Source organism: Callithrix jacchus, chromosome 13 (genome assembly GCF_049354715.1).
Source record: "Callithrix jacchus isolate 240 chromosome 13, calJac240_pri, whole genome shotgun sequence".
Taxonomy (NCBI): Eukaryota; Metazoa; Chordata; class Mammalia; order Primates; family Cebidae; genus Callithrix; species Callithrix jacchus.
Window position 1 is genome coordinate 63678524 of NC_133514.1, and position 15824 is coordinate 63694347.

Sequence of the window (15824 nt, forward strand, 5' to 3'; positions counted from 1 at the left end):
CAGTTCAAGATTTGCAGCACCATATATTAACAGTATTTTCTAGTCACAAACTATTTTCACAGGTTTTAAGTTGGAAGTACTATGTGGAAGATGCTGTGCTCAGCAGCCTTGGTTATACAAAGAAAACCAAATGGTCCTCACCCTTAGGTAGTTTAACATAAAGAGAATTTCAGGGCATCAGAAGATGGGCTGTAAGCAGATGTTCAGGGGGAAGGGATTACACAGGGCATGAGTCACTAGGGGTCACACTGGGGTATGTCTCCCACACTGGTTGAATGATCGGGATAAAGAATGGTAGTTAATAAGCCCCTGTGAGCCTGGAGGCAGGTCCGGATAGCAGATGGCAGGACCCTGTTCAATAGCTTTGTCAGTGACTAGTATGGATGACCTGCTAAACCAATGCCTGTGTGACTTGAAACTGTATATGCCAGCCAGTGGTGGATAGAATCATTATCCACAATGCTCTAGAGATGCCAGAATAGTATCAAGATGTCAATCAAATGAAGTAGATAGGAATACATATAAAATCCTTCTCATAAATGGATGAGACCAAACAGACAAACGTTGATGGGAAGGCATGGCTGGAAGGAAGTGTGCATGAAGCATGGAATTTTAATTGACTGGAAGCAGTTAAATGTGTTTTCCAGAGAAGGTAACGTTGTCTTTGACTGTGTTAATAAAAATATGACATCCAAAATAAGGGAAGTAATATCTGACTCTGTTCAGTATGCTAAGACCACCTCTTGAAGATAGTGTTAACTTTGAGTAGCCCTGGTCAAAAGAGACATTCACAGACCAGCATGCTCAGAAAAGCAGCATCGGAATGATAGGGACTAGAAACCATGTGCTGTGAGGAAGGGTTGAGGATCTGGGAGCTTTCACCCCTAGGAGAGCCTGCTCAGTGGAGAACAAGGCAGCCATCTGTACTTATTTAAAGTTGCTCTGTCTTAAGAATGCCACTGGGTGAAACAAAGACTAATGGGTGTTCATTAAGGGAAGATCGATTTTAGTTTTACATGAGTATTAGCTGAAAATATAATGGCTCCCCTACTCAATAAGGATGCCCTAGCTCTGGAGGGGCTGGACAGTTGCAGGTCAGGGATATTGTAGGTGTGAGTCTTACTCTGAAAAAGGGTAGCCCTTCAAATGATTTAAAAAAAAAACTTGGACACTCTTACCATGGTATTCTGGATATTTTCTAGTTATTAATTTTATAGTATTATTATTTTGTTAATTTAATTGTTAGCTTGTCTTCAGTTATTTAGTTAATAGCATGGCTTATCAGCCAAGTAGGGACATGAAAAGCTAATATTTGAAGATGAGGCCCTGGGTGTTTGAGTCAATGTTTTTATGGTTATGATTCTTTTCATCAGCTAGTATTGAAAGTGAATGTACTGAGTGCTTTTCACAAACATCCCACTGAATCCTGGCAACAGCTCTATGAAGCAGCTACTTACAACATCATCGCCAATTTATAGATAAGAAAATTAAGGCTTAGGAGGGTTAATTAACTTGCTCAGGCTTTACACAAATAAAAAGTAGCTCAGTGGAATCTGAGCCCAAGCTGTCTGGTGCCAAACCCCATGCTGTTAACTCCAAGGATGGTCATTGAAAGTGAGTGCCCTCCCCACTGTACCTGGTCCCCCCAGAGGGAGGCTAGAAGGTCAGGGAGTTGGGATTTTATTCTAAGTGTCAGGGGGAGGTTTTAGGCAAGGTGTTGATATGATCTGCTTTATATTTTTACAAAATCACGCTGGGGGCTGGGAGGAGAATAGATGGCAGGGAGGGGTCAGTGAGAGCATGGACCAGCTGTTGGTGACTTGGCCTAGAATGCTGGCAGTGGAGAAGGGAGAAGTGGGAACCCTCATTCAGGAAAAAAGTTGGAGACAGAATCAAGGTCGTCCCTTTCCTTGCCCTGAAAACAGGGACCTCGGCTGGCCTACCCGAATCGAGTCTCTGCTGAGGTGAGGAATCCATGGACTCAAGGTGCTATGAGTATTCAGAGCCCAGGCCAACCCCTGCTTGTCCATGTTTGTGCCCAGGCCCTGGAATTCCCCACCCAATGTGCCCAGAAACAAAGGAGCAGCCAAGAGGCATCTGTGTGTTGTAGGCATTGGGAGTGATGTGGACAGAAATTGAACACACGGTAGAGGGTTGGTGTGAGTGGGCAGGACCTGCTGATGGATTGGCTGTGGGGAGTGAGTGAAAGAGAGGAACAGGATGTTCCTAAGTCTTTAGCAAGAGCAATGAGGTGGATGGAGATACAGACGGGGGAGCTGCAGAAAAAGAGAGGCCCCATGTAGACCTGTTAAGAATGGAGATGTCTATTCTTTTTTTTTTTTTTTTTTTTGAGACTGGAGTTTCGCTCTTGTTACCCAGGGCTCACCACAACCTCCGCCTCCTGGGTTCAGGCAATTCTCCTGCCTCAGCCTCCTGAGTAGCTGGGATTACAGGCACGCGCCACCATGCCCAGCTAATTTTTTGTATTTTTAGTAGAGACAGGGTTTCACCATGTTGCCCAGAATGGTCTCGATCTCTTGACCTCGTGATTCACCCGCCTTGGCCTCCCAAAGTGCTGGGATTACAGGCGTGAGCCACCGCACCCGGCCGGAGATGTCTATTCTAATAGAATGAGGTTTCTGACTCAAGGAAAAGCTTATGTGAAAAAGAAAATCTCAGTTCTGAAACTCTAAGTTGTTTGTTTCAGAGACACTCTAACATTTCTCCCTGGTTTTTATGCTCACCGCACTTTCTGTGAGTTGATCTGAGAAGCTTCCCAAGTCAACCAAGCTGCCCCCTTTCTATTCATTGTCTTCCACTGCCTCCAGACCAGGAATACCCAGCAGGTATTCTGAGAGGAGGAGAGACTGAGGGGAAGAAGGAGCTCCATTTCTGAATGCAACGGTTTTCTTCCACACCTTTTCTCTCTAGCTCCTTTCCCTTTCTGTACATGCAGATCTCATCTCTGAGGATAAGGGGAAAATGGAGAAAGCAGGATGGATTAACATTGGCTTATGTGGGGCTGGTGTCTGCAGGATTCAAAGTAATCTGATGCTTTCCAGAAAATTCCTGTTGACTTGCACTTAATGAAACCCAGTGTTCACTGTCCAGTTCAGCCACATAAGACATTTGCCTTATTGAGAATTGGGAGCTGAAGCTAACTGACTGTGCTGAAGGCAGATGATAGTGTGGAAATAGATATTCATATTATCTCTACATCCATCAACCAAGAAGCCTTGTTAAGAAAATCTTAGTTTTTGATACAAATAATATAAAGATTTTTATACTAATTATGTACACAGAGGACTTCTCACGTATGCTTCTAGGTTCAAAGATCACTCCACCTCCTGGGCTGATCTTCTGCAAGCTAAGGAAAGCGTCAGTTGCATCCTTCCTGTACAATCAGACATTTTCCCTCTCCGCTCTTCTGAGAGGCATAAGATTTAATGGGTAAGAACAAGAGCTCTGGAATCAGACAGAGCTGGATTCATGTACCAAGTTCCTCATCCTCTCTGTGCCTCAGTTTCCTCATCTGTGTGTACCTTTTAGAGTTATGAGGACTCGAAGAAGTAATATAAAGAAAGTACTTAGTGCAGTGGCTAGAGTGGTATCAGCATAATGCCCAAATGTAAATAAGTTCACTTCCTCTCAAAGCTTTCCCTCCTGCCACAGCTGTAGCTGGTACATTACAGTGGAAAACAAAATAGCTTCATGTGCACAAAGAAAAAAAATCACACAGGTGAGGTTAAGGATTATTTGAGTCGAAAAGAGCTTACCGCTGGGTTTCTAGTGCCCAGCCCTAGAGATGAATCAGACTCCAGCTTTCATTCATTTATTCAATCCACATTTCTGGGTTGTCTATGCTATGCCAATCATGCTGCTAAACACTCAAGTAAATTATCAGCTTTCACTGTTACAGCTCTTTAAGTGGGGAGTTATTGGAATTCCCCATATGCAGGGGAGGGAACTGAGACACAGAGAGCCTGAGTAACTTATTAACAGCCAAACAGCTAGTAAATGCCAAACAGTGCCAAACTCAGGTCTGTCTGTTTGCAAACTCATGCTTCCACCATGAACGGATAACATGTTTGGGGAGGTGGAAATGACAGAGAGTTTATTTACAGAAGAGCAGTTGGTTAAAGCTTCAATAGGGATTGACATTTGACCTTGAAAGGTGCACATGAAGGCTGAAGGGACACAGGACAGTGCAAAGTAGGTCAAGCAGGGGCCTCATTCCTGCCATTGCCAAGCACCGCCTCATGCAGCACTTCTCCAAACAAGACAGCATGGCTGGGGATCCCGGAGAACAGCCATTAACAGCCACAGAAGCAGACCATGGACAGTTGGCAAGAAACAGTGGTTACATACACCCTCCTCTGTGGACAACACACTTCCGAGGCTTCCCAGAAGCCCAACTGTATTTCTTTTTAATTTGTACATTCCTTTTCACCTCTGTGAAGTAGAATGACTTTTTCCTATGGTAGGTGTTTAATAAATATTTGATTAAGTGCATTCAAAGTAGATTTTTTTTTTATTTTTTTTTTCAAAGTAGATTTTTAAATGAGAAGAAAAACGTATCAGATTATATCATTATTTTTCCTCTACCTTGTCTATCTTCCAGTCTTACCACCAGTGGGTCTTAACATTGAGTCTCTAAGATTTTGGATGGCAGTAAAGAATTAAAGAATTAAAGTAAGGTTTCTCTTCTTTCTGTTAAGTACCAGCAGTTTTGTTGGAAAACACATGTGAAACTTACCTTGGGTAGGAAACAGGCTGGGCACTTCTCAGGCCTAAGGTTGATTTGCCGAAGCACAAACAGCACAATGATTTAAAGTCTTCCATCCTCTTTGAACTGCTTGTTTAGAAAATTCAGGTTTTCAGGCTCCCAAAACCATGGAGCCTGGGGGCCATGGGAGGAGGTTTCACTGACAGTATAAACCCTAGGCTGCTTGGAGCACTGGTATTGGTCATATTCAGGCATTTCTGGAGCTTGTGACAGCTTTACCAGCTACCTGGGTATCCTGACATTTCAGAAACCTGAGCCATTGAGCCACCCATACTTGGCCTTGACACTGAGCTAAAATTTCAGTTGGTTTGCAAGCAAACCTCCAACATCCTTCCACATGGGACATCACATGTGCCTCCACATGTGGCTTTGCTGTTTTCTCAACTCCAAGTTCAAGTTGTTACTGCACAAGCTCATAAATACTCTGTTCTTTTTTCTTTTCTTTTTTTTTTTTTTTTTTGCTTTCAGGCACTAAGAGTACCTTACATTTTATTTCATTTTATTTTCATCTTGACAGCTGCCCAATAAAAGGTTCAAGTGAGACCTCAAAGCCTGAGATCATCCAGATGCCTAACAGCAGTGCCAGCATCCTGAGTTCTAGAGAAAAATGAACCTGGCATTACTAATCTACTTTTTAAGAGGATCCAGACTTTTTAAATGGCTTTCGCTCTTTTTCTTAATGAGTTTTAAAAGAAAAATAACTCCAGGAAATTTCTAGGCTGTCTTAATGAGCCAAAGTAGATTATGTGAATCTCCTCGTCTAGAAGACACAGAGAATACATTTTTACCTAACCCAGCATCTGAGGGCAGAGGGTGCCAGCTCCTCTGTGGTTGTTGCAAGGCTGGGGCAGCTGTAAAGGAAGACACCAATCACAATGTGCTTGTCAGTTTAGCCACAGCCAGGAATATTGAGCTGTATCTTACTAAGAGAAAGACAGGTAACCTGTTTAAGATGGATATAGTACTTCAGATGGGGAAATTTGGTTTTTTTACTAACCCAGCTGGGAAATCGATCATACATAGAACTGTAGATCTTTATCAACAGCAAAAACTTGCATTTCACCCCACAATATTTACTCCCTTCCTTCACAAGATCTGGAGATTAGCACCTGCTGGAATCTCGTGCTGTCTGTAGGATCCATGTTTGATGACGTTCTTCACTAAAGTCTCAACTTACACATTGAGTGTGTGGAGATATTCAATAGCCTTCCAGTTCAGAGGAAAGTAGCTGAACACCATAAACTACCCTACCCCAGAAAGAAATAGGATGCATGAAAAGCTGTCACCCCAAGTGAGGGAGGCCTTGGATTCCCCTCCTGGATTCAGGAGAAGAGAGAGTTGCATTTTTGGAACTCTGTCAGAGGCTAGAGGAAGATGTTCTGGAAGAAATACAGCTCCCCCCACCAGCAGTCTGTCAGAACAGACACAAGCCCATGAACAGCCACTCTTTCATAGTCACAGGTAAACTCCCGTAACTTATAAGTATAGCACCAACCCCAGATGTGAGTGATGGGCAAACGCAAATTATCAGCAAAGGAATTTTAAGAGAATAAAACTAAAGATTATTTCTAAAACACTTGAATTTCCCATTATACTATCTTCATTATTTGGATTCCCTAAAGTTAAACATAGAACATAAACAAAACAGTAGTAGTTGAGAAAAAAAGGTTTCTTTTAATTTTGCAGTTACTCCACATACACTAAAATTTTTTGTTTTGTTTTGGCCTAAATTGTCAGTATATTTTCCCTAGAACTATCCATAGTGCTACGACGTCCTTCGTGGGGAACGTACATGGCTCCTTCATCACTGTTAATCTCTGGGATGCTGTTTCCCAACTACACAGAGGCACTAAGTTACCATTTTAAAGGAGATCGATCTGGCAGCAAAAAGTCTGCCTTCCCTATCTTTCCTAACTGGTATAGGCTATTTAGGTGAGCCTGACCAGGTTAGGCAGAAAAAAAAGTCCAACTGTCTATGTAGATACTGACTGGATTAATTCATGTGGGTCAATAGCAAGGAAAGATGGATCTCCTTATGATTATTTCACAGTGGCAGCCACAACCCACCTGATACCGATATTATTCCTCTTGAAATAAGATGCAGGGCATTAGGCAGGTCACCCTTCCCCAAAAACCTGTCCCTTCTGATCGCACATGGGGCACAAATTGTGAACAGTAGAGTGCTAGACTTTATAACCTTGATGCGCATGTATTTCATAAATACACTTGCTTAATAGTGACCATGGGCCAGACCTTGTGAGGAGCTAGATGTGGAGAAGGGTCCTGAGTAGAACAAACAAGCACTAAGAGATTAGAGAAGTGAAAACTTCCATCCAAAGTGACCTGGGAGGATGCCAGGAATTTTACGGAAGGACATGAGCAGAGGAAATTGTCAGAGAAGAGATGTGTGGAAAGTACAGAGGAGGATGGAGTAAACATGGGGGAGGCCAGGCTGGGAGGAGCCTTCATGCCAGACTGATCAGATGGGGCTGCATATTCTTGAGCAAGTAGAAATCAGAGCTGGGCTTAAGGAAGACAAAAGGCAGAGAGGAATGAATGGAGAGGAATCACAGGTAGGAAGATCAATTAAGAAGTTACTGTGAACACCTTCCAAAAAAGAGAGACCGGTAGGAAGAAGAGAGCCCACACTAGGGTCATGACCAGGTCAGGGTGAGGAAAAGAGGGTTGTGGCAATGTGGTGGGAGAAGGGATGATGGAAGGAGAACATGCACAGCAAAGAGACAAGAAGTTCAGCCATAAACACGCAGGTTAAAGGTGCTGGCAAAACCAGAGAAAATGGACCCTTCAACTAGCAGGTGTAAATAAGGACCCAGAGCCCTGAGTAGAACAAACAAGGACTAAGAGATTACAGAAGTGAAAACTTCCAACTGAAGTGACCTGGGAGGATGCCAGGAATTTTACAGAAGGACGTGGGCAGAGGAAATTGTCAGAGAAGAGATGTAGAAAGTACAGAGGAGGATGGAGTAAACATGGGCAAGACCGGGCTGGGAGGAGCCTTCATGCCAGACTGATCAGGTGGAGCTGCGTATTCTGGAGCAAGTGGAGATCAGAGCTGGGCTTAAGGATTGCTGAAGACAAGGAGGAGCTAACAAGAGCTGTGAGCAGAGGTCAGTGACATAAGTCCAGATAGAAGTGGCTTCATCCCTAAGTCTTCCAAAGTCTCCCATTTATGGAGCAGATAACACTAGAAAGAATGCATTTACACCAGGTCTTGCCATTAGCATAAACTCTCTTACCACTGGAAGAGGGTCTTGCTGATAAATCTGTGAGCAACATATGGGTAGCTTTAGATAAGGAAACTAAGTCCAGAGACTAAGCTTCTGCTAAGAGAGAACACAGATAGATTGGCTTAACTGGGAGCCATGGATATGGGTACAGTAGACATCCAATAAGACCTAGGATAGGGAGGGAAACAGGGAGATCCCCCTACAGAGGTGGGAAGGGTTGCTTCATGATTCTGTCCTCAGACCAATGGGAGAGGAAGGACAAGGAACAGGAGGGTTAAAGGAACTTAGGGTAGATCTGCCACCCATCCTCCATCACTCCAGCACTCCCATCCTTCCAACTTTACAGGCTTTCTGCTTCTATAGAAAAAATAAGGCCAGGCACAGTGGCTCACACCTGTAATCCCAGCACTTTAACGCTTGAGGCCAGGAGTTTGAGGTCAGCCTGGGCAACATAGTGAGACACCCATCCCTACAAAAAAAATAAAAATAAAAATCAGGCATTGCGGCACAAGCCTGTAGTCCCAGCTACATGGGCGGAAGCTGAGGCTGGAGGATTGCTTCAGCCCAGGAGTCCAAATTTGCAGTGAACTGTGATCATGCCACTGTGCTCCAGCCTGGGTGACAGAGCGAAACTGTCTCTGAATAAAAAGAATGAGGCTCTGTCTCTTAGAGAGAGAGAGTGAGAGAAAGCATGGCTTTTACTTATTCATGCAGAATTGTGAGATTTCAGATTCATTCATTTCAACATCAGAAGACCTGAGTTCATGTCCCAGGTCCACTACTAGATTGTGATTTTATTGACTTTATTGGCCATGTCTTACTCTCCTTGGTGTCTGTTCCTAGTAGCTAAGTATTCTCAAACAAATAGCTTGGCACCTCTGGCCCTACATGTCCTCATCTGTGCAATGAGAAAACTACATCCTAGGCAAGGTCAGGTGGCATAATGTATGTGAAAGTATCCTGAAAATTGTCATTCACTATACCGTTCCTGGTAGGAGAATATTTGTGTGAAATTTCCTGTTACCCCTGAGAAATTAAAGAAAGCAAAACAATCCTGTTACATGGGCCTCTCTATGGGATGATGGGGATGAGCAGTATTTGCTTTCCTTCCCAATTAGATGGTCCACATAACTTTTTTGTCTGGCCTACCTTTCTTATGTGTATTATTAGACTTATAAACCAATCCAGAAAGTCTGGACACCTGTCCACAATGGGCAGCAAAGCCCTACCAGTCTTCCTCACAGAGACCTCCAGTCCCTGTGAGCTGGCCCATGAGTCAGTGAGGCTCAGCTCTAAGGACAGCAGCATCCCCACAGCTTTGATGGACAAGACAGGCATGCCAACTGGGGTACAACAGAGAAGAAGGTTATAGGGAGGTTATAGGCTTGGTTATAGGGAGAGAATTAATATGCCAATGCCTCTCAACACCTGATGGCATTTTTTGATCTCCTTCAATTCTTCATCCCACAATACCTTAACACGGTACTTGTCATATAATAGGTCTTTAATAAATATTTATCAAATTAATTAAAAGAGGAAATAAATGAGGAAATCCTGATCCTGGTCTGCATAACTTTCCTGCTGGTGACAACATAGGCCCAGGTGACTAAGAGAACCCCAGGTTAATCATGTGAGTCCCTATGAAGAATAAGCCCCTGGCTGCCAGTGTCACCATGAAGGATATCAGTGGGATGCTAAAAAGTTGTGCACTGTTACAATACATTCTAAAAGATTGAAGAGGAAGGGTGAGCTTACTGAAGAACATAAAGCATATTGGCTTGCTTGTGCTGCCGTAACAAAGTGCACAGACTGGGAGGCTTGAACAACAGACATTTCTCTCCTTATGCTCCTGGAGGCCGCAGGTCCAAGATCAAGGTGTCAGCAGTGTTGTTTCCTCCGAGGCCTCCCTCCTTGTTTGCAGGTGTTCCTCTTCTCCCTGTGTCTTCAAGCGATCTTTCCTCTATGTGTCTGTGACCTAATCCCCTCTTCTTTAAGGACACCAGTCCTATTGGAGTAGGGTCATCCATGTCACCTCGTTTTAACTCGATAACCTCCGTGAAGGCCGTCTCTCTAAATACAGTCCCATCCTGAGATGCTGGAGGTTAGGGCTTCAACATAAGAACTTGGAGGAGGACATAATTTAGCCCATAACAATCAACAGTAGTATGATAAACAAATAATCTTTCCCTTATGTATATATTTCGCATGCTAGATTTTTTCAATTTGGACATTTTATAAGAAAAATTATTCATAACTATCACTCAGTGGATTTCATGTTGATGCCTTTTTCTTTGTGTTTTAGGTCCACCTGGCCCCAGGGGTCCAAAAGGTGACAGAGGATCCCAGGGACCCCCTGGTCCAACTGGCAACAAGGGACAGAAAGGAGAGAAGGGGGAGCCTGGACCACCTGGCCCTGCGGGTGAGAGAGGCCCAATGGGACCAGTTGGTCCCCCTGGAGAACGTGGCAGCAAAGGCTCTAAAGGCTCCCAGGGACCTAAAGGCTCCCGTGGTTCCCCCGGGAAGCCTGGCCCTCAGGGCCCCAGTGGGGACCCAGGCCCCCCAGGCCCACCAGGCAAAGAAGGACTCCCCGGCCCCCATGGCCCTCCTGGATTCCAGGGACTACAGGGCACCGTGGGGGAGCCTGGGGTGCCTGGACCTCGGGGACTTCCAGGTTTGCCTGGGGTACCAGGCATGCCAGGACCCAAGGGTCCCCCCGGTCCCCCTGGCCCTTCAGGAGCAGTGGTGCCCCTGGCCCTGCAGAATGAGCCCACCCCAGCACCGGAGGATAATGGTAAGTCTGAATCCTCCCTCCCACCAGGGGAACAGGACAGTGCACGTGCTGAGCCAACCCCCACTGTGTGGCCCCATCCATGTTATTTGTTTTTTGGTTTTGGGTTTTTTGTTGTTCGTATTTTTGTTTTGAAACATGGTCTCACTCTGTTGTCCAGGCTGGAGGGCAGTGGCATGATCTCAGTTCACAGTAACCTCCACCTCCCAGGTTCAATTGATTCTCCTGCCTTAGCCTCCCAAGTAGCTGGGACTACAGGAATATGCCACCACGCCCAACTAATTTTTGTATTTTCAGTAGAGACAAGGTTTCGCCATGTTGGCCAAGGCCGGTCTCAAACTCCTGGCCTCAAGGGATCCATCCGCCTTGGCCTCCCAAAGTGCTGGGATTACAGTTGTGAGCCACCATGTCTTGTCCCCTATTTCATATTGTTTAACAGTGAAGGCATCATAGGGGCTGGCACAGGGGCCCTGCCACCAGTACAGGACTCCACACCAGGCATGTGTTTCTCTTTAAACACCATCAGGTTCTCTCGCACTCATTTGTTTTATGTAGTATGTATGTAAGTATGTATGTATGTATGTATGTATGTATATATGAATGAGACAGGGTCTCACTCTGTCACCCAGGCTGGAGTGATGGAGTGAAGTGGTGCGAACACAGCTCACTGCAGCTTTGACCTCCTGGGCATAGGTGATCTTCCTACCCAGACTCCTGTGTCGCTGGAACCACAGAGGTGTACTGCCACACCTGGCTAATCTTTTATTTTTTGTGGAAACAAGGTCTTGCTATGTTGCCCAGGCTAGTCTTGAACTCCTGGCCTCAAGCAACACACTCGCCTCAGCCTTGCAAATTGCTAGGATTCCAGGTGTGAGCATTTGTTTATTTATAGGAACCAGCCCTCAGAAGACAAACACAACGCAAAACACTTCCTTCAGGGAAGCCCACAGCTGGCCGCCCTGACCACTGTTCCCTTGTTTTATGTCCTCATTCTGGGGGTAGATGGCTCTCTCGGTTAACTCCATCAGCATGCGATGAAACCCTCTGCTATTGATGCCTACATTTGATTTCTTTTTGAGAATGTGTTAGATGTTACAGTGCCTTCTAGTCTTTTCATAATTGAACCTTTGGCAAAACTCAAATGTTTGGTTAGCAACCCAGCCTGTTTTTCTCTTTTTTGACCCAACCCCTATTCTACTTATTTTGGTCGGTGAGGCCTGGGTTATCTTTGTTGATCCATGAGCCCAGTTTTGGTGCTGGCTCCTCACATCCAGCTGTTCATAGGTTCATATGATTCCAGACTGAAGCTGAACATCTGTGCCTGCCCTCCTTCTCGTTGTTGCTTCTGTTATTTCTGTCATTGTGAAGATGGATCCAGATGCAAAAGACCAAAGACGCAGTCAAAGATCTTTTCCAGATTATGTGTTTTTGACTTGTGCTCTGCAGTCCACTCTGGGCTCATCCTTGCTGCGAGTACATCTGTGAACATCAGCCACGGCCCTCGCGCAGGGACACTCAGGCTGCTCCCAGCAGGATGGCAGCTCTGAAACACAGCTGAAGAAAGGCAGAGTGTGCTCTGTGATTTTTTAATCAGTGTTTTCAACTTTTGCATTCCTAGGCTGCCCGCCTCACTGGAAGAACTTCACAGACAAATGCTACTATTTTTCTGTTGAGAAAGAAATTTTTGAGGACGCAAAGCTTTTCTGTGAAGACAAGTCTTCACATCTCGTTTTCATAAACACTAGAGAAGAACAGGTATGCCTGCCACATACTTGGTTGGAGAAAACTATAATTTAAGGATGGTTTACATCTGGAAATTGCATGCTTTTTGGGGATTCATAGATAGCACAAATTCCTAGTCATGTAAACGTGAACAGCAACATTACAGAGATTTGGGTTTTATCCAGTGGCTAGAAGTATTCATGGCATTGGAATTGTCTCTGCATGCTTCTTCCTGGAAGATACTGCCTATCAAGCCTGGAGCTGTGTGGCTCCTTCTGGTGGCTGTTGAAATAATTATAATGCAGGGAAACTTGAAGGCTGCCACCAGGCACATGTAGGGACAGAAGCAGAGGCATGAACACTGTAGGGGTGGAATGAGATGCAAAGGACCAGGCCTGGCCCCAGAGGGGTCAGGAAGAGCAAAGAAGGCTGAGGAGGCAGAGCCCACACAGGATAATGATAGTGTCTACTCATTCAGTCCCTTCTATATGCCAGGCACTGTGTGAGGCATTTCCTCCCTTAAACCTCACAGCAACCCTAGAACATAGGTATTATTATTATCCTCATTTGACAGATAGGAAAACTGAGGCCCAGCAAGGTTTATGCAGTAAATGGAGACTGAGACCGAAACTGTGGCCTGTCTAGCAACAATGCAGCACCATTCCAGTGGCCTCCTCCCTTTTCCCTAAGTTATATCCAGCAGACACAATCCTGCAAACAGATGTTTCCTATAGTAACTGACTGGAATAAGCACACGGAAGAGAGTGACCAAGCACCTGTGCCTGAGACTGAGCCAACCCCCAGGATGTGGCCCCACCTATGTTATTTGTTTTTGGGGGTTTTTTTGTGTGTTTGAAACAGGGTCTTACTCTGTTGCCCAGGCTGGAGTGCAGTGACATGATCTTGGCTCACTGCAACCTCCACCTCCCGGGTGCAAGTGATTCTCCTGCCTCAACCTCCTGAGTAGCTGGGACTACAAGTGTGTGCCACCACACCCAATTTTAGAATACACAGACCAGGGCCCAAGCCCAGCTCGGCTACTTCTCATGTTTGTTAAATGAGTTGCTCTAAAAGCTTAAAGACATGCTGCGTGCAACACACTGCACATGGGGCCTGGCCCCAAGGAAGTGCCCAATAATACCATGACTGTTCCTATGATCAGGACATGGGAGAACTGGGTGGGTGGTAGGAGGAAATGGGACCAGTGGACATTCATTTAGTCTGAGTGATTTAGAGGAAGAGCCTCGCTTTAACTTCACTTGTAAACTTGGAAGAGGAAGAAAGCCAAAGCCCCTCAAGCAGTGCAAAACAAAACAAGTAGCAATGAAGAAGCAGAAAGCAAAAGCGGGCAAACTTTCTGACAAACGTCCTCTTTTAAATTGTCCTTTTTTCTAAATGTTAAAGAACAGGGCCTGAGACATCTGTTCTGAGAAATAGTCACACACTATCCCTGGTTTGTTTTTCAGCAATGGATAAAAAAACAGATGGTAGGGAGAGAGAGCCACTGGATCGGCCTCACAGACTCGGAGAATGAAAATGAATGGAAGTGGCTGGATGGGACATCTCCAGACTACAAGTAAGTACTCAGAAGCTTCCAGATTGGTGGTCAGGCTCTCACTGTTCTGTTGTCACCTCTTGCCCAACTTCCAACAGTTTCTTCCTTAATGACCTCGTGTCTTAGACACTCCTGTCTAACCAGGCTCCTGGTACCAGTTGCGTATTTCCCCTGGGGAAATCATGGTTGACAGTCGATCTGCTGCCAAATAGGGCTTTCCTTTCTTCTCTTCATGGAGTGAATTTCTTTTCTTTTCTAAGAAAAAAATCATGAGACTCATAAAACCACACAGCATAATACTTCTGGCTGAGGCATTTCTTCTAAACGCTACAGGAAAGGATGATGAAGCCCAGGCAACCTCAGGCATGTTCAGCATTCACCCCAGGCATGTTTCTGAGGACTGGGGAGCTCCCTTCAGGATTACACTGTGGGTACCCCTGACTCCAGCTGGGCTTCTGCACAGAGTGTGATTAGAAACTACAGATGTGTAATTTTCATGGCTGAGCACAGTGGCTCATGCCTATAATCCCAGCACTTTGGGAGGCTGAGGTGGGTGGATCACTTGAGGTCAGAAGTTCGAGACCAGCCTGGCCAACATGGTGGAACCCCATCTCTTCTAAAAATAGCACAAAAATTAGCCAGATGTGATGGCGCATGCGTTTAATTCCAGCTACTCAGGAGGCTGAGGCAGAAGAATCACTTAAACCCAGGAAGCGGTGGTTGTAGTGAGCCAAGATCACATCCAGCGTAAGCCACAGAGCAAGACTCCATCCCAAAAACAAAAACAAGGAAACTACAAATGTGTGGTTTTCCTACACAGAGGACGTACACTATAAACAAAGTTGCATTTGCAGGATAACCATCCCCTAGAGGTTTGAAGATTCCCCGTAAGTCCAGTGTGACCTAAGTTCTATGACAGGAGCAACAAAGAACAGAACCACTTTGAGGTACCTTCTCAGATAACCTACAAGTCTCCAGGGCCTCATTCTTCCCCAGGGGGTGTCAGCTCCGTCCCTAAATCTACCCAAAGATCTAACAATGACTATATTGTACCAGATTTATTTTCACGTCTCTGTACTCTGGCTTTGCCTGTAGGGCGTGTGAAAATTGCGAGGAACTGTAATAAATGAAGCAGAATTTATTGGGTTTTTTTAAATGTCCCTCTGAATAATCTTTAGTTTGCTAGAGACAGGGCAGCCAGACCCTGCAGAGGCTCCACCAGGCACAAGAGCATCACAGCATTGGAAGCACCTTCTGAGCACTAGCCAGAGTACATGGTATAGCCTCTGGGGCTGTCCCAGGAGAGGAGGAAACAAGGGTGTTTGAGGCCTAAGACAGTCTCATGGGCATTGAGGCCTAGGCCCGTATCAACCGAGCAGCAGGAAGCAAGGTCAGAGATGATGGAGAAGCCAGATCGAGTTTTTAAAATGTCCCTGTGTGCGTGTAATGTGCATTTGGATAAACAGGCTCTTTTGTACTTTTAAACTCTCTATGTAAGTAGGATCAGAGGATAAAGGAGGAAACCAGAATAAGGCCATCTCTCTTTTGTTTTTATTTGTTTGTTTTTAAGAGACAAGGTCTTACTCTGTTGCCCAGGCTGAAGTGCAATGGCACGATCGTGGCTCACTGTAGCCTCTTATCTCCCCAGCTCAAGCGATCCTCCCACCTTAGACTCCCGAGTCCCTGGGACTACAGGTGCACATCACCGCACCCAGCTAACTTTTT

At 45.2% G+C, this 15824-nt stretch overlaps 1 protein-coding gene across 3 annotated transcripts in view; it reads left to right on the forward strand.

The window, feature by feature from the left end:
- Positions 1-15824, forward strand: part of COLEC12 (collectin subfamily member 12) — a 191126-nt gene that overhangs the window by 160778 nt on the left and 14524 nt on the right. For all 3 annotated transcript variants that reach the window (XM_002757104.6, XM_054244033.2, XM_078346916.1), the window contains 3 exons: positions 10337-10825; positions 12441-12577; positions 14011-14120. In XM_002757104.6, coding sequence (XP_002757150.2) covers positions 10337-10825; positions 12441-12577; positions 14011-14120 — 736 coding nt within the window. The remainder of the gene's footprint in view (positions 1-10336; positions 10826-12440; positions 12578-14010; positions 14121-15824) is intronic.